General features: G+C 33.0%; 1 protein-coding gene across 2 annotated transcripts; it reads left to right on the top strand.

The window, feature by feature from the left end:
- Positions 1–212: 212 nt before the first annotated feature.
- On the top strand, positions 213–18437 carry LOC132738718 (protein smoothened-like). 2 transcript variants are annotated; one of them, XM_060726310.1, is made up of 13 exons: positions 213–307; positions 1818–2167; positions 2582–2707; positions 3075–3287; positions 8307–8479; positions 9616–9835; positions 10661–10784; positions 11696–11788; positions 12310–12418; positions 12869–13057; positions 13454–13590; positions 15146–15283; positions 15798–18437. In XM_060726310.1, exons 2-13 carry the CDS (start codon positions 1853–1855, stop codon positions 18356–18358), a joined length of 4398 nt encoding a protein of 1465 aa, XP_060582293.1. In that variant the 5' UTR covers positions 213–307; positions 1818–1852; the 3' UTR covers positions 18359–18437. The 2 variants fall into 2 exon arrangements, with proteins under 2 accessions (XP_060582293.1, XP_060582294.1); XM_060726311.1 differs by lacking the exons at positions 213–307; positions 1818–2167; positions 2582–2707 and adding an exon at positions 5884–5909 and having other exon boundaries at positions 3123–3287.
- Positions 18438–22299: the final 3862 nt, after the last annotated feature.

Genomic DNA, 22299 nt, shown 5'->3' with positions numbered 1-22299 from the left:
TTTATTTAGTTCTATTCTAATAATTTCCGGAAATATAATAAAGAATAGCAAATATCTTTTTATACAATTGCGCAACACTCCATCATGGAGCTAAATATGGTATATTATATGTATATCTGTGACTCCACTGTGTCTCCAAATAAAAGTCGATATCCTCATAAAACATAAATTCTAGACGAAAACGATTATCTGAAATCATTCGTTATCATTTCTATCACGTGACATTTAAGTCTCCACAAAGAAAATCTTATTTTTAGTTAAAGAACTTTTTCTAGATAATGCCATCAAATGAAAGATTTTGAGTCAGGTAAACCAGTAACATCTTTCATGCCCAGTACGGTATTTAATTTTATTGATTTTTTGTCTACAATTTATGAGAGAATACTGAAATCAATTAATTTGACAGGCCATTCGTACCTATATTTTTCGTACCCAAAATGTTACTGTAATAATAATGTATCGTAATTTAACAGTGTACCCCGATACCCGATATATGTAATTAAAAATACTCTAAAACAGGATACAACTCAGGATGGTAAAAGATTATAAAGATAGTATATCTTTCAGTGCCAATACCATTATCCATGTCCCCTCAGGTAATGTAGATCTATCCCAGTAAAAAGAATGATTTGCAACTGCAGTGTTTTTGATCATAGACTTAAAATGTTATGGATACTAAAAGTTAGAGATACATCGGTTGTATATTAGATTACAAATTTAAATAGACATTCAAAAACGCCCAAAAGGTTGTGAAAAAAACCATAATTTACAGTTTCTTTTCTTTGAAAAATATTTCATCTCATATAGCTTTTTACACTGTAAGTGTTAAGATGCATGATAACTTGTTTATTTACATAACACAGGTTTTATTTGAAATAAAAAAACTTTTATAATAATTGACCTTTTCGAAAACCTAGCTAAACACCGTTTTCCGGTACGTTACCGTTTTAGCTCTGGGGAATTACACCAAATGAAGTAGTCAAGTACATAACACAGTTACGAGATATGTCTATTTTTCTATCATTATTTACCCGTTTAAGGTGAAAAAATTGATGTTTTTGAAAATAATCAATATTCGTTTAATATCTATTGCAAATTATTAAAAAAAATAAATTGTTTATAATAAAAATCAATAAAATTCAAACCGACGTAGTGGAATCTTACATAATAAATAAGGTTATTTTCTGCGTAAACTTGTGTATTTACTTTATTTTTTGTATGGAATTATTCATACAATGATATTTAATTATTTTCTTATAAAGAAATAAGTGTTTTATTTCAGTTTAATTTAAAAAAAGGCCGAAAACTTTGAGTTGGCTATTACACTCCATTAGGTGAATTCCCCAGAGCTATGTACAGAAAGTACCGGAAAACGGCGTTTAGCTAGGTTTTCGAATTCGTGAATAATAATATGAAATTAGGCAAAGCCTATGAACGGTGAAGTCGTTAAAAAATCCCTTCATTCTTTCCGTTTTAAAGGTGTCATTCGGTATTACATGTACCGCTTCCGTTTTCACTCGGGACACTCAACGATTATTATTAATCCGAAAAGTTGAGATTTGTTCCGTTATCGGAATACCCCCACCTATTATCATTGAGTTACATTGTAAATGGCGGCGCCTGACTAGAACTGACACTGAAAATTTCATTGATAGGTATAGAATTCTATATATTTTTAATTGTTTTTTATTTCATTTTCTTTTAAATATACACGTCTATAGCCGGTCAAGCCAAACCCCGGACCCGCTTCGCGGGCCCGGTCTTTGACTTCCCCGTATAAACACCATGTGATACAATGTAAAGAATCTCTTTTTTAGATATAATAAACTACAATGTGATGCTGTGATAAACAATGATGGAAAATGTATGTGGAAGGTTTATTTTGGCTGTTTCCTCTGTACTGCTGTGTGCTCTCCATTCAGTGAAGAGTGAAGGTTGCTACTACAATTCAACATGTGTGCCCATTAATGCATCCATGTGCTTGACCACGAAGGTGACATTCACGCATACATCTCTTGTGTATACGAATTCAACTTTGACACAAAATGAGATACTGGAGCAGCTTGAAGTGTGGCGACAGCTGCAGGGCGTGCCAGAATGCTGGAATCTCATTCAGCCTTACTTATGCTCAGTTTACCTACCAAAATGTGACGCAGGAAACTCAAAGGTTTAATGTTATTGAAATACCATAAAGTTTTGAATCATATTTCTTTCAAATTTGAAGTTTTATTGGTAGATTTTTCTTTAGAAATTCACTGCATTGTGTGCTTATTATAGAAGAAAAGGAAAGTAAACAAGAAATGTTTGTGTCTACAGTGTATTATAAATTATTGAATTAATCATTTTGGTTTCAATTATATAATGAACTTTTTTAGCATCAATAATATAATACCATAGAATAATAAATTCTACAAGGAATAATATTTGAATATTGTATCTTGAAATTGTTAATACTAGAGCTGACTTAACTTCGTACATGTAAGTTGTAAGTGCCAATGTGTAACAACTGATATTATCTTTCATGTTGAGATAATCTTGTCTTTAAGAAGGAAAATTTGTAAAAATGTTAGATATTTTTTAGGTTGAAATGCCCAACAAAGAATTATGTGAAAGAGTGCGGGAACCATGTGAAGTAGTAAAGCATTACAATGGTTCATGGCCTTGGTTTTTGCAGTGTGACCAATGGTTTTATGCCCAAAGCTGTGGGGTAAGTTATGATTGTTTCAAACCATGACATTTTGTTTTAATGGTGTGCAGGGTATGTTATCACTTTAATGACTTCAAAATGATAGGTTTAGGCATGCAAATAAAATTCAAGCACCATACAAAAGTCAGAATAATGCTGTGAACAACATTACTTTTGAGTAAACAAAACTGAAACTTAAGTTGATGATCAATATTGTTTGAATGCTTTGCAAGACCCAACTTGTAAATTTGCATAGTTTCAACTTTAAATGGTTTTCTTCATACATATTTAATAGTAGTTCAATTGACACAGTTTCCAAAAAAAGGCATAAAACAATTTACATGTATTTGTATACAAGATCCTGTTTTATTCACGTTTTTGTTTCCAGCAAACTGTGTACGAGACTTCTAATTTTGACACAAGCAGCAGTTGTACGTCCCCGCTCATAGATACCAGCCTAGAGTCGAACTGGTACGAGCAGATAAAAGGTTGCGGTATTCAGTGCGAGACTCCACTTTATACAAAGTCCCAGCATGAGACCGCCCATATTGTTGTGGCCACATTGGCAGGGATATGTCTACTGTGTACATTGTTCACACTGGTATGTTTTAATTTGTTATACGTGAATGCTATGCGTTGCCTGAAAAAGGTAATTTTTGTTTGAATGGGTGCGTCAAAAAAGGGGGAAAAGTGGAAAAATATTTTATATGCCAGAACAGAGATCAGATATGTTATGAAATGAATTGTCTAGAAACTTATTTGGTATCACAATTGTTTATAGAATGCATACAGAAAGCAAATAACTTGTATTTTAAAAATTTACGGAACAAAGGACAATGTGTTTTTTTTTCCACTGGCAAATTTCTAAATATTTAATTGACATTTTTACTTTGCAAATGTTACTAGTTATTTTTGGATGATCAGAATTCAGGCACTGTTAATACTTGTTGAAACTGCCAACCAGTTAGACTAAGATACTTTTTCTCCACCCCAGCACACACACAAAGAAAAAAAAAGTTGGTATCTTCAAAACTAAAGAAGGCAATGGGTTGAGACTTCACACACTTACTTGAGAGCATAATAGGGGGTCACACACCAACACCCATAACTCTAACATGGATTTGGACAGATTTATGACCCTTATTGAATTTAGAAAATCCTACATTATCCAGGCTCTTGTTTTACTATTAAGCACTGAAAATAGTCCAGCATGCTTTCTTGCTGACAGCTCTTGTTTAAAATATACATGTAATCCTAAAAGGTAAAATCTTAACACAAATACAAATACATTGCCCATGATAAAACATAAAAAAAATAGTTGAAAAAATTATAATGTTATAAACAATACATCTCTGATTTCTGTTTTATAGCAATTTGAGGGGACTTTTTTTACCTATATTCTTTTCTATTATTCCAAATTTGTTTCAGTTTTGTGCACATTTTAGTAACATTTTACCATTTTAAACTAAATTTGATTATTCCATGTGTTTTTAATCAGCATAATGCTTCTACGTGTGTTTTAAAATTTTGCTTGCTTTAAATAGTTTTTTTAAATTTTTTTTTGTCTTTGTGTGTTTAAATATAAAACTAACATTTAGAAAACTAAAAATATGTAATAACAAGATACTACATGCATGCTGATAATAAAATATTGTTATTTACATATATATATAGGCTTTAATATACATAGGTGAAAGTTTTAGTTTTATTGTTAATTAAGGATTTATATTATAGACTACTAAGAGCCATATTTATTTTGCATAAAACTTGAAAACAAAATGAGTGGCAGCGTGGGCGAGTGGTTACCACATCAAACGAGTAATCTAAGGATTGCTAACCGCATGGGTTCAAACCTTACCCTGTCAGAGGCATAATGTGCTGTTTCCTTGAGCAATAAACTTTACACTCATTGCTTAGCACTGGTTGGTTCCAGGAACAGATTCAAGAGTGTTTCAATAAGCTTATAGCTTCCAACACAATGGAACTAAATTAAATTGGTATCAACTAAAACAAAATGGCTAAATCCAAGATTTTCAATACCTAACTTTCACCCATGTTTATATGTTTGTAGCAGTATATACTGTTTGCTTATGAAATTTCACATATGATGACCTCAAAAATGAAACTATAACATACATTTACCAAATAAGAAAGTGATGTTTTTATTCCATCAGTAATATGTAGAAATGAAATTTTATTTTATATAGTCAAACCTGTCTTAAGAGGCCACTTGACTTTAGCAACTTAGTGGTCTTTGTTGACAGGTAATCTTTATCTAATGGTTAAAACATACTAAAAGTGCTTTCCATCTCTTTAAGTGACATTAGATATTGCTTTTACACATTTTACTTGAAATGAATTGAATTTATTACATGCTTTTCGGTGGTTTATAGAAATATATCAGTGATATTAAACTTGTAATTTCACTGTTTGAAACAGTGAAATTACCACTTTGATAATTTCACTGTTTTGAATTTAAGCCCCTTACGTTGTTTCAGTGAAATACCAGCGTGCACAGTACTGGGTACCAACTTAATGACATGACGTCGTAAATGACGTCACGTTGTATTATCATTTGGCGCGCTTTTCATTCAGTATTGGGTTTAATGTCTTTTTAAAACGTTTCTTTGCATATAATAAAAAGAAAATTTGTTTAGTTTAGTGTAAGATCGAAATATATTTCACCTTGTGAACACCAAAAGTTCATATTTCACTCGTGGCTGCGTCACTCGTGAAATATACCTTTTGGTGCTCACTCGGTGAAATATATTCCGATCTTACACTGAACTAAACAAATATCCTCTATATAACAAGATAGAAATAAGGGATAGAAATATACAATTCTAGTGGCATTTTTTACCTCACAAATTTGACTTGTCCTGACAAATGTGGGAAAATGTACTTGTCCACAGGCAAAAAGTCTTGAGTAGGGTGAGTTGGGAATAATATTTCCCCACCCCTGATGATATTTTACACACATAACTGTAGTATATTGACTTGTCAGCTGGATTATGAGTATAACTTAAAGTCTTATAAAATGTACTGACAAGTCATGAAAACAGATCTACTTTAATAAGGCCTTATTTGTGACGCCTTCGTAATACGTACGGGCATTAAATAGCCGTAATTGATTAGTACTAGATTTATACATGTAGTGGCTTACTAACACATGTCTTGCTTGCTTTGTTTACTGACAGACTGGGAATATACATGTATCCAAACGGTAAGTTTATACCTATATATATATGCACCACTAACATTTATTATCACCTTTTTCTCATGTGTTCTTCTCACCTTGTTTTGTTATGTTATAGAATTTAAAAATATTCAGTAACTTTCTGCAACATGACATCAAAAATAAAAAGCTTTTGAGAAATGAAAACAAAAATTTTGAGAAATTGTGGGCCTTTAAATTAGCTTACAAAAGGCTGATGCCTGATTATGCCATAAATACATCACTTGTGGTATTTTTTCCACTATTAATGTCAGAAAAGCTTTATAACCTTGAGGTCAGATATAGTAGATTTAGGAAGGACCATATTTTCTGAACAGTTACAAAGTGAGTCAAAGATATTTAAACTTTTACTACAGTTTTAAAATGTACTTAAATGGGATCATACATAAGTTTTCATTTCATATACTAGTATCAGCTTTCGTTCTATCGCAAGTAATAGCGAAAATGAAAAAAATCATGAATAATAATGGATTTAAAGATGCGTTCCAATCGGTATGAAATAAGAATCTATGTACAGCACTTTTAACTTCTGAAGACAAATGATGTCATGTGATAAATAAAATGTACATGATATATCTAACAAACTTTTGTATGCTTTTGTTGAACTAACCAGTTGCTGTGTGCTTTAAGTTTAATAGTGATTGCTAGAATGTTTAAAGGCTACTAATATAACAGCTTGCTGTTCTTGTTTGTTATCTCCCTCCCCAAATTCTTGTTTAATCCTGTTTTCTGAACTCATTTCCGTAGTTTTTATAGATCGTTGTTTCTGTTTGCTGTTAATTGTAATGTTTATGTGAATAATTGTTGTTTTTAAGTTTGAATTTTGTTGAAACAGTGAAATTTAATACATTATAGCTGCAGAAATATACTTGTTATGATTTAAACAATGAAGAAATCTCTTGTTGAAAGGGTCTGCTTATAATGCCACAATTCAGAGTAGACATATTGAAAATGTTAAAGAACTTATTGGGCATCTATAATTTCAATTACTTTAATGTTATATTTTATAATTTTTACTTAATGCATATATATTTGGCACTAAAGCATGTTTTAAGACAACCATTGAGCCAAGATCTACAAAGATATCGATTTTTAAAACACTTATGATATTTGACAGAACGTTTCTAGTAAATTTTCAATTTACATATATGCAGTAATAGCAGCTTTAACTTGAATTAATCAATTTGAGTGTTACTTTTTTTATGCTCCCCGAAAAATTTCGGGGGAGCATATTGTCGGCGCCTTGTCCGTCTGTCCGTCCGTCCGTCTGTCCGTCCGTTGTCTTGTCCGGAGTATAACTTGAAAACCCTTGGAGATAATTTGTTGAAACTTCATACAGTGGTAGAGGGCATCGAGGGGGAGTGCAGTGTCAAAGAACCATAACTCTATTTTGCCTGGTTATTGAATTATCTCCCCTTATAGAAAAATCTTGTCCGAGGCATAACTCTAAAACTATAAGAGATATCAACATGAAACTTTGTAGGTGAATAGATCTCAATGGGTAGATGTGCAGTGCATAAGAACAATAACTCTTTTCATCCTAATTTTGGAGTTATTGCCCTTTGTTAATTTTAATACTTTGAACTTTGTCGGGAACATAACTTTAAAACCCTTGGAGATAATTTGTTGAAACTTCATACAGTGGTAGAGGGCATCGAGTGGGAGTGCAGTGTCAAAGAACCATAACTCTATTTTGCCCGGTTTTTGAATTATCTCCCCTTATAGAAAAATCTTGTCCGGGGCATAACTCTAAAACTATAAGAGATATCAACATGAAACTTTGTAGGTGAATAGATCTCAATGCGTAGATGTGCAGTGCATAAGAACAATAACTCTTTTTGTCCTAATTTTGGAGTTATTGCCCTTTGTTAATTTTAATACTTTAAACTTGAACTTTGTCCGGAACATAACTTGAAAACCCTTGGAGATAATTTGTTGAAACTTCATACAGTGGTAGAGGGCATCGAGGGGGAGTGCAGTGTTAAAGAACCATAACTCTATTTTGCCTGGTTTTTGAATTATCTCCCCTTATAGAAAAATCTTGTCCGGGGCATAACTCTAAAACTATAAGAGATATCAACATGAAACATCGTAGGTAGATAGATCTCATTGAGTAGAGGTGCAGTGCAAAAGAACCATAACTCTGTTAAGCCTTACAACTACAAGAGGTGTACTTTCCTGTGTCCAAAACCTATTCGGGGAGCATCACCCGGCTCAAACCGGGCTCTTGTTTAATCAGGTGCCCATTTGTGTCTAAAATAATGCATGAAAGAGCACCCGAGGTCTTCCTCAATTGTAATTAAAGCTGGAAAGTCGCCATATGACCTACACTGTGTTGGTGCAACTTAAAACCCAACCAAAAAAAAAAAATCTTTTTAATTGTAGGTAACCTTCATGTTAGACTGGAAAGTTGCGAGAAAATACCCGGCGGTTATACTCTTCTATATAAATGGGTGTTTTTTTATCGCCACGCTTGGCTGGCTGGCCCAGTTTACCTCAAGAGAAGATGTGATTTGTCGGAAAGACGGAACAATTCGCACAGGAGAACCATTGATTGGGTAACATTATTTTGTTAAAATCATTAATTTGGTGGATTACATGGCACGAGCAGACTCGGAGGGGTGGGGGTTTAGGGGATCATTACAGCACATCCCATCCCCCTTCCCCTACCTTTCGGGGGCCTTGGATTTGGCTAGTATTGGAAACACCTTTGAGATTTGGATATCAAATTTTGTTTCTGTATTGAAAATCATACAAAAAGTTTTGTATATCAGCTAAAGTTTGTGATCCAATTTGTAAAATAAAGAAAATGGCAAACACCATCTTGAATATGCATTTCTCATCGTAGAACTTTTGTGACTCCCTCTAGAGAAAAATCCTGGATCTACATTTGCATTTGAACCATTGATTATAGGTATTGCATATTTAAGGTGGTCCTCTGCGATAAAAATGTAGTTATGTATCTTTTTGTTTATTTTCATTTTCATTGTAAATTTTTAGAACGATAAAATAATTGAAATTTCCAACACATATCCTAAGTATGATAAGAAATATATAAACCTGTGACTGTAAAATGTATTCAAACCAAAGGCTAAATAAAAATATACGAGAAATTTACTATATTTTAAAAAATGAGGCAAACAACTGTTTGACAGTTGTGTTTAATGATAAACAACAGATGTTTTGCTTATGTTTCTTAGGTTCCTTATAGATTTAATTGTCCAACAGTCTGCCGCCAAAACTTGTTTTGATGTCAGATTTAATGAAAATTCAATTTAACTTGGAAAAAATATGATGTTGAAATGATAACATTATAAGCTATGGGACAAGATTTCCAATTTTCATAAAGTATTAAAAGGCTGCGGCCACATTTTTTTGAAAACGGGTGCACATTATTTTGGTTACCCTTTTTCCAATTTTTCAGATTAATTCCTATATGTATAGGTGTTATTCTTAGGCATTGGAGAGTATTATACAAATGTTATTTGTTTAGAATTATTATGTGAGATTTATGATTTGAATGTAATTTTTTTTGTCATGTCTTTTTACTTGGTAAATATTTTTAGATCGAAAAGTAAGAAAAGAAATATATATAATGGAGAAAAAGAGGTATGAAAATTTTGCCAGTAGCTTTACATGATTTTAGTATGATCTGAAACTTTGCACATTTTAAAACCATTGTTTCTATTTTTAGATCAGGAGAGACGGCTTCATGTACAGTGGTGTTTATTCTCATTTACTACTTTGTGATGGCGGGTGTCGTTTGGTTTGTTATGTTGGCATACTCATGGGACATCCATTTTAAAGCTCTTGGTACGGTGCGAGACGATCTGTCCAAGAAGACGGCATATTTCCATATAATCAGCTGGTGTCTACCACTAGTGCTGACCATTGTTTGCCTCTCTATTTCTGTTGTAAGTGAAAATGAATCACATTTATAACTTATGAAATTGATGTAATAAGTAACATACAGATGTCCAAGCATTTAGCTGGCTATTATTACAGAAAATGCTTTATTATTAAAGAAAGTCATTGGCAATATTATCATCAAGTCCAAAGGTCAAGGCATGCCTTTTCCCAATGTCACCAATAAAAAGATTTTGTGTGCCAGAATTAATATTGTGGCGCCATGGGCGAGTAACAGCGGGAACCCTGTTTACATTACTAGAAGTAAGCCAGGCAATGTTAGGTTAACAATAGTTGAAGCATACTTCTTGGGCCTGGCTGTAAGTCACTTTTACAATGATTTGAACAGTAAAAAAATGACACCATTAAAGGGGCTCCCCTGAGGTTTTTGACATGTCAGGACTTGAAATAATTTTTCGAGATTTATGTTTCATTTGATGTAGATCTACATGTAGACAAATAACTTCTGTGTAAAATGTCAGATCATTAGTGCAGTCAGTTTTTTCCAGAATAATTATTCTTATTGTGAAAAATGACCCAAAATTGAAAAGCGTTGCAATGCTTTTCCCTGAAATCGGGCTAAAATAGGACACAAATACAATTTTCAATTTAGTACTTAGTATATTTCTTTATTATCTTTTGCATATATTTCTGTGTTAAATGCCCCAGTTGATAAATGTAAGAAATTGAAATTTATGTTTTTAGTCTTCTGGCCTCAGTGGAGTACCTTTAAGATTCACATCTATTTGAACAGTACATACATTATATGACCATTGTAGTTGTCTCCCTTGTTACATCAATACACTTCATATGTGCCTTATCTTGTATTACAGATTGATGCTGATTCCCTGAGCGGTATATGTTTTCCTGGTTTTTATGACAGCCGAATAAGGACTGGCTTTGTTCTAGCACCAATAGGCATCGCCCTGGTTGTTGGGGCATTTTTTTCTATAAGAGGTTTGTACACAATTACTATGTACACTTTCCTTTTTTGTGTCTGGTCTGTATCTTGAACCCTTGGAAGGAAATTGAAACTTCTTGGCAGAAATGTTTACCATAATAAAACAAAGGTCATAGTCATTTTGTATCAAATTCAAACAAATACAATCGGACGTATATTGCTCGGCCTTTATGGTGCTTGTGTTTACATGTAAGGGCAAGGACCCTAGTCTTTAATTTAGGGAAAATGAACACTGTATTTCTGCAAAAGGGGAAGAAAAAACTTGCTGTATAGTGAGTTTTAGGGGGAAATTACATGATTTAAAAGGTCTATGTAGTAATGACTATGTGGTAAGGTCTTAGTAGAAAAAGTGTGATGTATGGGGTGAGAAGATACCAAGCCTTATAACTGGAATAGTCTTTTGTTGAATTGAAAATGCTAACTGTGTGTAATGGAATTGTACTCTTTCTTTTTTGGGAAAAGTTTATTACCATAACCAATTTTTTGGGATAACATGATGAAATATTTGGAAGTTGGTCAGATAATTATCCAGCTAGCTTACGGAATGTCAGTGGTTCTACTCAGGTGCCTATTAGTACCCGGAATAATGCGCAGAAGGACACCTAAGGTCTTCCTCCCTGTAAAGCAAAGAAGTCACCATATGACCTTAACTGTGTTGGTGTGGCATTAAATGCAACCAAAAAAATATTGGGCTATTATATTGTTGTATGATTAATTTTTATATAGAGGCTTGCTTAAGTGGATGGACATGCTGTTTTTTCCCGCTATTTGTGGATTACACCAATTTTGTAAACTTTGCCTCAGCATTGTTAAGGTTAACTCACATCCAGAAATTAAGATCTATTAATAAGTAATGAATTGTCATTTTTCAAGGTGTTTAATATTACCACTTCTGTTTAACTTTCAGGACTTCTGACTTTGATTAAAGTCAAAAAGGACTCTCCACCTTTTATCGGAGAGAAAGCAACAGCGAAAATTCATGATACCATTATAAGATTAGGTAAAAGCTTGTTAATGAAGTAAAGTAAAAAACATTTGAACTTTAAAGGCTGATTTCTTTAGATTAGGATGTCTAATCATTATTTCATTATGTACTGTACTAATTTTATGAATAGCAATTATATCAAATTTTAAGCGTTGCCATTGTACAACAAAACTGTGACATAATTTGACTTAAATATAGTTTGCCTTTAAGTATTATTAAAAGATGAGTTTAAGATATGAAATGTTTAATAGTCTTGCAATTCCAGTGAACATATGTATTATATATTTGGATATTTATTTTAAAGTCATATTATATGTCAGTAGAGATTCACCGGAACAGCAAATGTGGGGGTATTCCCAATGAAATCTTGGGTTACAAATAAACTTTTACAGTTACAATTTGGTAAATACATATCGATAATAAATGAAATGTAATGAACTGTTACTTTAATAGTAAAGTTTGTTTGCGGGAATATGGGAAAAAACTGACATTTGCCAAGTTCCTGAAAACATCTTTTAAAACGTATCTTTTTACAGGTGTGTTCATTGTCCTAACGTTCATCCTGGTCATTTTTACCACCTGTATTCATGTATATACATTCGTGAAGTCTGATGACTGGAATAAAAGTTTGATGGACTTTACATAGTAAGTGCGAGAGTTACTTTAACTTGTTGACCTTTAAGTTTTTATTCTGAATGTTGTACGAACTTTCTCATGACCCTGGTTTGTTGTTGATAGTATGCATTTTTAGCTCAGCCTGGGCTTCATGATGTTTATTAAAATGTACATGTAATACATTGAGAATTAGAAATGCAAGTTATGCAATAATACTTAAATTCTATGAAATCTGGGCAAAGGGTAATCCCTTGGAAGCACTTATCACAACAAAATAACATGAAAATTGCAGACTCAGTTTGATCGAGTCTGTACATGAGGGATAATGAAAAAATGCAACATCCCTCACGCTAAGTAAAACACTATTTATCCCCCTTTTGATAATGGTATGGTAGCATTTTAAGTTACTCCATATATCATTATGATTGCTGTTGTAATCTACTGTACAGTGATCAGTGTAATGTACATTTTGATTTGCAGTTGCAAAGCAAACGTTTCAGTGATGCAGATTCTGGACAATGCTGCACCAAGCTCCTGTGAGATGGAGAGTAGGCCAAGCCTCTCAGCTGCAATGATTAATGTGTTTGCATTTTTCTTTGCGGGAATAGTGTTCAGCTCATGGTCGTGGACGAAAGCTTCGCTTGAGGTTTGGGAAAGATTATACAGAAGGTATTTGTAAAGAATTTAAATTGGTTAAATTGATAGACCCCTTGAGATTTGACCAAAATAATGTATGAAATTAGCATAAAAACAGAAAAACTATTTTAGATAAACTTTGTTGGTTTTGAATCTGATAAAGGAAGTGTAAATAAAGAAACTGGTGGTTTATAAAAAATATTAGAAAGAAAATTAGTAAAGAATTTTAATGAAGTTTAATGAAAATCCGTAGATGTTTTCCCCCTTCTTACTTTTCTAGTTTTGTTGATATTTTGAATTTATGGAAATTAATTTTATTGATTGGGACAATGTAACAGTGAGCATAATTGTTTATATATAATGGAAAAGAAATAAAAACCATTTTTCCTTTATAAACACATATTGTAAATAAATTTTTGATTGATGTAGATTATGTAACAAGCCAAGCAATCGCCCCCAGAAGTTACGGAAACACAGAATGGTGGCACGAGCTTTTAAACGTCAAAAGAAAAGGAGTAATGAGAGGTTGTCAATCAGCTATGGTACAGACCATGATGATCCTGTTGGTAAGGTGTTCATGTAGTCTCTCACATAGTTTGTTTTATAGGGATGGGTGTGGAGATTGTATTTTTCAACCATCTTGTTTAAGAAATAATTTTGATTTCAGTGGTGTTGTATTTTTCAACCATCTTGTTTAAGAAATAATTTTGATTTCAGTGGTGTTGTATTTTTCAACCATCTTGTTTAAGAAATAATTTTGATTTCAGTGGTGTTGTATTTTTCAACCATCTTGTTTAAGAAATAATTTTGATTTCAGTGGTGTTGTATTTTTCAACCATCTTGTTTAAGAAATAATTTTGATTTCAGTGGTGTTGTATTTTTCAACCATCTTGTTTAAGAAATAATTTTGATTTCAGTGGTGTTGTATTTTTCAACCATCTTGTTTAAGAAATAATTTTGATTTCAGTGGTGTTGTATTTTTCAACCATCTTGTTTAAGAAATAATTTTGATTTCAGTGGTGTTGTATTTTTCAACCATCTTGTTTAAGAAATTGATTTCAGTGGTGTTGTATTTTTCAACCATCTTGTTTAAGAAATAATTTTGATTTCAGTGGTGTTGTATTTTTCAACCATCTTGTTTAAGAAATAATTTTGATTTCAGTGGTGTTGTATTTTTCAACCATCTTGTTTAAGAAATAATTTTGATTTCAGTGGTGTTGTATTTTTCAACCATCTTGTTTAAGAAATAATTTTGATTTCAGTGGTGTTGTATTTTTCAACCATCTTGTTTAAGAAATAATTTTGGTTTCAGTGGTGTTGTATTTTTCAACCATCTTGTTTAAGAAATAATTTTGATTTCAGTGGTGTTGTATTTTTCAACCATCTTGTTTAAGAAATAATTTTGGTTTCAGTGGTGTTGTATTTTTCAACCATCTTGTTTAAGAAATAATTTTGGTTTCAGTGGTGTTGTATTTTTCAACCATCTTGTTTAAGAAATAATTTTGGTTTCAGTGATGTTTATCGGCTATTTAACACAGGTTTGGAATTTTGATGATCAGATGGACAAAACTGGTGTTAAGTAGTTGAAAAAATACTGCTCAGACTGATCTTTATTTGTACAAGACTTAATTTTGATGTTACAATTTTAATTTCGAATCAAAGTTATGATATGTTACAAGACAAAGTAAGGGAGAACACTAATGCTATTTTTTCAAGCAGAGATAACTTTAGCTGGCAGTTTTCGTATAACAATGTACTGTTTCTAGCCTTACTTTTGCTAAGGTATAAAAACTACTGAACAAAAGTTAGATGTTCATGTTTTGTTTGTCAGACTTAACATAGTAAGACAAGATATAGTTCACATGATACAGTTTAACTTATGTTTTACAGTTATAAATTGAATGTAATCAATTATCAATCATTTACTCTCTTAAAGTTATTGTAATTTAATTGATTACAGATTTAAAATAAACAAAGGAAAATAACGCATCTTTTCATGTGTTATGTTTTGATATTGCCTTTATATGATGTCTGGTTGGAAATGAACATGAAGCTGAAGAAATGAAAACTTTTGGCAACACTTTGGTGTAAATTTTCATAGTTTTATGTTTTCTTTTCCAGGAATGAGGTTTGATCGCAGTAGTGCCAGTTCTCACTCGCAGTCCTCCGGTTTTGCAGTCTCTATGCCAAAACACAGTAGGCGACATCTACGAGGTATGATGCGGCCCGGAAGATCCCGGCATCGACATGTTGATTCTGGTATGTACTGTTTTATATGTTACTGTTCTGTTTCTTTACATCAAGCAATTAAATTAAGTTATAATCTTGTAGACTATAGAGACATTTTGAATCCATTTTTGGACCCAACCAGTTCTACTCTATAAGTATAAAGTTCATTTTTTCAAGAAAACAACAGCTTGCATCTGAAGGGCTTTGAACCCCAACAGCCAGCAAGGCTTAGAATGTTCCAAATATGTTAACCACTTGGCTATGCCACTAACTTAAATTTAGAGTCATTTGTACTGCATTGTTGTTAGAGATGTTAATTTACCATTGATAAAATAATCGTGGCAGTTTGCATTTGCAGCCCAGGAGGGGAAAATATGGCATGATTTGCAATTATTCCTGTTAAAAGAAAAAGGGGGTAAAAAACTTGTGACAGATATACACCTCCTTGCAATCCTTGCGTTAATCAAAGAAAAGTTTTACAGTTACAATTTAAAACAAAATTTAAATGTGGTTAAAGTTCATTAACAGTCTTTTTATGTTTCAGACGCAATCTCACTCGGATCTAGACACTCGAGGTCGTCAAGGAGACAATCTTACGAGTCTAGTATGAGTCAGAAACTAAGTGACATTGAGCGAGAAATACGAGAAGAAGAAAGACGGAAACGTAGGAGAAAAAGGAGAAAGAAACGTCAAAACCGTATACAGCCTATTCTTGAACCTATATCAAGCAATATGGCTGCCATTCAAGCACATCGGTTAAAGCAAATGAATAGACACTTTGCAAGTGATTCATCGGATGTTAGCCGGTTATCATCTCAACCACCAAATGTAGGATTCAATAAAAATTTCATTCCTATGCAGTCATTAGGTTCATCGAATATATTATCAGATTCAGTGACCACTGGTAACAGTATTTCAGAAATCGAACTACCTCAAACAAAACAAAAACTGCCAGATTTTTCAATATTTACGACCCAAGCTGCCCTGCCCCCTACTGCTAACAAAGAGGAGAACAAGGAAGATAACTCTAATGGAAATACTTCAAATTTAAAGGGAGCTAATCCATCCCCTAGTGGCAGTTACAGGAGAGGAAGAAGAAGGGAAGTGAAACTTGAAATGACTGAAACTAGTTTCTATCAGGAGGATGAAGACAATATTGAAATGGGAGGTAATCAGACAATTCACACAGAAGAAAACCTTAGAGAAACTGGTGAAATAAGGGGAAATTTGAAAGAGTTAGGGCCCTTGGTGAATGAAATATTTGAACAAGCGCGAGCCAACTCTAATAACAGTAGAAATTCAAGTCATAGGGATGTAATGGGCAGTGGACGTCTAGGTTCCGCCTCAAGTAGGGGAAGTAAAGGCAGCCGAGCCAGTCAGTCAAATTCAAAAGACATTAAATATGCAACCACCAAGGTCAATCTACCTCCAGAAATGCCGAGGCCGGATACAGATAGAACTGACAGGAAAAGACCATTTTCAGGTAATTATGTGCTAGATCAGAGGAGGAACAATGCCAAAAGAGATGAAGGGGTAAGAAAATCGCAGTCTCAGCCAGGAAGTCGTGTGTCGTCTGCTACAAATCACAAACGTCAAATTGGTCACAATGGCCGACTGGATTTGGGGGATGGTCTTAGTTGGTCTAGATTCCTGCATACAAAAGGTCACGCCCCTGGTCAGTTGTTTGACCCGATGGAAGCATACAGTCCTAGCCAAAAATGTTTTTACAACCCTCCAATAGTTTTTGATAAAAGACAAGGGCCTTATCCAGGTCAGCTTCAGATAATGGACAAAAAACATTTTGAAGTGCAAGATCCAATCGTAAGTCCACAAGAAGAAAAGACTGTCCCTAATTTAGAACAAGAGTGTAAACAGAATCATACATATGAAATGCAACGACCGTATACAAACCCGTACAGAAAATACGAGACAATGGGTGATGTTTTACCGGACGATGTTGAAGCCGAGGATAGTGGGATTTCCTCACGATTGTCCCAAGTTCAACCTACTCAGGGCGTGAATATACTCAATGTTGAGGCGGAACACTGTAAACATTGCGGTGCTCATAAAAACTTTTCTCAAAATGTTGACCTGTTAAATATACAGGAGGAACAGATTAAATCAGACATTAGTTCTGAACCGACGGTGAATTTAGACATGCTTAATGTGGAGGAGGAGCATCGAAAGCATTCTAAAAAGAAACCATCCTCGCCCTCAAAGGTGTTGACAGGGAAAAAAGAGAAGGAAAAATTAAGGCAAAGTCCAAAAAAGACAGCAGATGTTTTAGATATAGAAGCAGAACAGCGGAATGAACTAGGAAAAACTTATGACTTAAGTGAAGCTAGAGGATTAGGTGATACATTTACAAAAGATACTAACATGTTGAATATTGATCAAGAACAATTAGAAAGAGCAAAACATGGTGATGTTCTGGCTAATGTATGTGATTTAAATGATCCAAAGGTAGATAAGCAATGTCCAAAGATTATTGAACAAATACAACGACCACACACAGGACCTGGTCCTGCTAGTGACGAACAACCAAAAGTTAGGGGAAAGCATGACTTTATTGGTGCATTCTCCGGAAAAGCACAGAAAAGTCATGTAGTTCCAAATAAGACGAAAACCGTTGCGACTTTAAATTCAAATGTTATGACAGATTCTAAATCAAAAGGAAAACAGGGTTCAAACAAAAGTGTCCCTGTTGCAAATATGAATGTTCTGACTTTAGAACAACAGCGACAACAATTAAAACAAAAATTAGGTTCACAGGGGTCATTATCCTCAGGGTCAAGGTCGGCTTCAAGGTCAGGAAGTGCAACTACAGGGTCGGCATCAAGTCGGAACTCAAGACTAAAAATGTTGCAACAGAACAGTGCAGTGCTTCCAGAATCTAACAAAACTCACAGTAACAGTAAACTGAATAAGATTATTAATCAAAAACCAGCAAGTGGGTTGGAACGTAATTTAGGCATGTTTGATTTTATAGATTATGAGGAGTTTAATTCCGAGTATGATGATGTAACGACAGACGATCTTACTGATACATACACGTATACAGACTATGATGATGATCTCACTGAAGTCTCATCCTTACCATGTTAATTAAGACAGGGTGCCTCTCATTAACTTCATGGCTTCCATGTAATATATTTGAGCCGCGACACGACAAAACCAACATAATGGGTTTGCGACCAGCATGGATCCAGACCAGCCTGCTCATCTGCGCAGTCTGATCACTATCAGTTTCTCTATTTGTTATAGGGTTTGTAAGCGAACATCATGGATCCTGATCAGACTGCGCGGATATGCAGGCTGGTCTGGATCCATGCTGGTCGCAAACCCACTATGTTGGTTTTGTCAGAACGCAGCTCATTTCTTACTCATGACTACTTCTTAAATGCAGTCATCAATAGTATTTACTGAAGGAGACAAACTTCCTGTCTTTAACATGCATAGTATGTAGAAAAGTGTGTAGAACAAACTAATTAGTGCATATTTTATGATCAAAATCATTATGATAATTATAGTTTATTAATTAATGTTTTACTTTCATGAAACTTCATAGTAGAGTTATCTTGATATAGTTGGAATAAAGTTATAAGATATTGTTATAGAACATATTTTTACAGATTTTTTTTGAAAACAGATAAACTTCTATTTTAAGAAGGTTGTTAAATTAAAAATGATTTATTTGTGTACATGATTTTATTTTAGAAGTAGAATTTTTGATATACATACATTTTAGCCTCATTTTAAGTGGCTATATTAAATTAGTAGATAAGTGGGTAACAGGGTTAAATAAATGTCTTGAAATTTTAATCTGTGGTCACACCTACTTTGAATTTTAATGAGTGGTCACACCCACTTTGAAATTTAAATCCTTGGTAACAGCCACCTTGAAATTTTAATGAGTGGTCACACCCACTTTGAAATTTAAATCAGTGGTCACACCTTCTTTGTAATTTTAATCAGTGGTCACACCCACTTTGAATTTTTATTATGCTAGAAACGTTGTTATAATGTTTAAAGCAAATAAACTGTATTGTATTGTATTGAAATTTAAATCCTTGGTAACAGCCACTTTGAAATTCTAATCAGTGATCAAACCCGCTTTGAAATTTTAATCAGTGGTCACACCCATCTTGAAATTTTAATCATTGATCACCCCAACTTTGAAAATTTTAATCAGTGGTAAAACTCACTTTGAAATTTAAATCCATGGTCACAGCCACCTTGAAATTTTAATCAGTGGTCACACCCATATTGAAATTTTAATCAGTAGCCACACCCACTTTGAAATTTTAATCAGTTGTATAGTTGGGTTTTGGGACATTTTAAAGGCAAGTAATTATGACACATTTAAGCTTAATATAGAAAGGTTTTATTATAGAACTTTTTTTACATCAAAATTATCTTAACACTTAAAAGATCAAAAGATACAGTCATATTTGTGCATTTTATAAAAAACATATATTGTATTGTGCATATGAATGTGTTAGCATTCTAAAAGACATTCTGCTGAATAAAAAATCTATGCAAAAAATAGTGCCTTCTTAACCTTTAACCTGCTGGAACAAGAAGTGATCAATCTTCGCCATCAGTATAGAGCCAAGCCAGCCTGTACATCCCTGCAGTCTGACCAGGCTCTGTAGTGTTGGCAGCTCAATTTTTGTATTTTGATATTGAAACCCCTAAACTTTGAATGGACTGTTCCAAATTCAAAGCTGGACAGGTCCATTATAGAAATATAGCAGGTTACGGGTTAATCACCAATAATTTATTTCCAGTCAATAATTGTTATCACAACATCGTTTTTTTTTCAAATTTTTCATTATCAAGTTTTGTAAAGTAATTGATTTTCCCCCTTTTTTATCTATATAGAATATAATATTTTTTTAAAAAAAGTGTGCAATAAAGCACACTAAAGTGTGCCAGGGAAAATGCTTGTAATTTGTTTTTGATGTTTATTGTACAAAATAAAATCTTTTGATGTGAAGAATGAAGACTGTTTTATTTCATTGTTTGATCTTGATTGAATCTCATAACTTAATATTGTTAAAATTCGAATCTCTATTTGAATCTCTCTGTTTAAATCTCTGTTTCATCAAGCTATGGTACATTGTATTAATTTGTTGATTTTTTTTCACTTCAACAAAGCATGAATATTTGCAAGTGTAAAAAAAAAAATTCATGGTACTCATTTTCATATTATGCATTATAGATACTCTATTGTATCAAATGGAGAGTGGTAGTTAAGATTTTGTGCAATTATTTGGAGGGGAGGTTGGAGGGTTAAATATTTTGTTGTGATTTTATAATGTTTTATTAAAGTTGTACACAACTTTCCATTGTTATTATTGGATGTAGACCTAAGATGCTGGATGTAAACTTTAGACTTTGCCATGTGTAACAGTTAAGACATGAACTAGTAGAGAAAAAAGGAATTTTTGTGAGCTAAATAAATAGTTTATTATGTTATTAAAGGGGCTCCACTGAGGTCCAAAAGTCTAAAAATATGAATTAATTGAAAAATCTTGCATAAATCATCAAGGGCTTTTAGAACAGAACAGTATGGAAAAGATAATACTTATGAAATATATACAAAGAATTAAACAGAAAATCAATATTGAGTATGATTTATAGCTCTATATTAGTTAAAAGCATTTGAACACCTTTGAATTTTATGTAATTTCGTTGAATAAAAAAGGATAATTCTGGAAAAACCTGGTGAGCAAATTATTTGAAATTTTGTACACAAGTTATTGGTATAGACCATTCATTGAATAGTGTAAAAATCTCAAAATGATCAAAGTAAAAAGTCAGGTATCAAAAAACCTCAGTGGAGTCCCTTTAAGTGTTATCAGATATTTACAATAAAGATTGAATATACTCATTTTAAAAATGTTGTTAAATGTTGTAAACAAAATGAACTTCAGCAACTCATAAACATGTTTTGTTGTTTATATTCTGTTATTTTTATATGTATTCAGAGAATGTGTTTTAGAGCATATTTAGTTTTTATGTATTTCTTTAATATGTAACAAAAAAACTAGTTTCAAGTGCTACTGCTGCAATGGTGCTATATGTGTTATATTTTATGGCAGATATATTATTTTTGTGATTTTTACATTTTTTAATTTGAAAATTATCATTTTGAAAAACAACATTTTATTTTGTAAAAACCCAAAAGTGCTTTAATTTCCTTATAAGTTGTTGTTTTTTTGTGTCACCTTGAAAAAGGCAACATATAGGGATTATTCTTACTTAAAATCTATACATATTTATCTTGTTTCAAATCTATAAACTTTTAACTTGATCTAGGTGTTTACAAAGTCAAATTTATGACATGGTACTTTTTGGGCATTATCCACATATCGCCAGGGGCTAATATATTGTCCAATTCCCAATACAAAATAACTTTCTTTTGTCCCATATTTTCCAAAAAACTTACATCTGTTAAATATTTTAATCACTTTTTATGCCACCGTAGCATCTGCGATGGGGTGGCATATGCGATTCACCTGTGTGTGTGTGTGTTTGTGTGTGTGTTTTACGTGTGTTCTATAGATTATATAGTGAACTTAAAAAATCTCCTTGTGAAAAACCACTAGTCGAATTTCAACCAAACTTGGCAGGATTGATTTCTTTGGTAAAGGGCTTTCAAAGTTGTTCAAAGAATTTCATTCCATGCAGAAATCTGGTTGCCATGGCAACCAAAAGGAATTATAAGAATAAATTTTAAAAAATCTTCTTGTAAAGACCCAAAAGGCCAAGAGCTTAGATATTTTGCATAAGGAATTGTCTGGTAGCCCCTACCAAGATTGTTCAAATTATAGCCCTGGGGTCAAAATTGGCCCCGCCCGAGGGTCATTGATTTTCACTATGTACATATAGTAAAAACTTAAAATACCTTCTTGTAAAAACCCAAAAGGCCTAGAGCTTAAGATATTTTGCATAAGGCATCTTCTGGTAGACCCTTACCATGATTGTTCAAATTATAGCCCTTGGGTCAAAATCGGCCCCGCCCCGGGGTCATTGATTTT

The sequence above is a fragment of the Ruditapes philippinarum genome, unplaced genomic scaffold (genome assembly GCF_026571515.1).
Source record: "Ruditapes philippinarum isolate M1 unplaced genomic scaffold, ASM2657151v2 ctg777_1_1_1_1, whole genome shotgun sequence".
Lineage (NCBI taxonomy): Eukaryota > Metazoa > Mollusca > Bivalvia > Venerida > Veneridae > Ruditapes > Ruditapes philippinarum.
The sequence above is the reverse complement of the archived record's forward strand: the minus strand, read 5'-3'. Positions and strand labels throughout refer to the sequence as shown.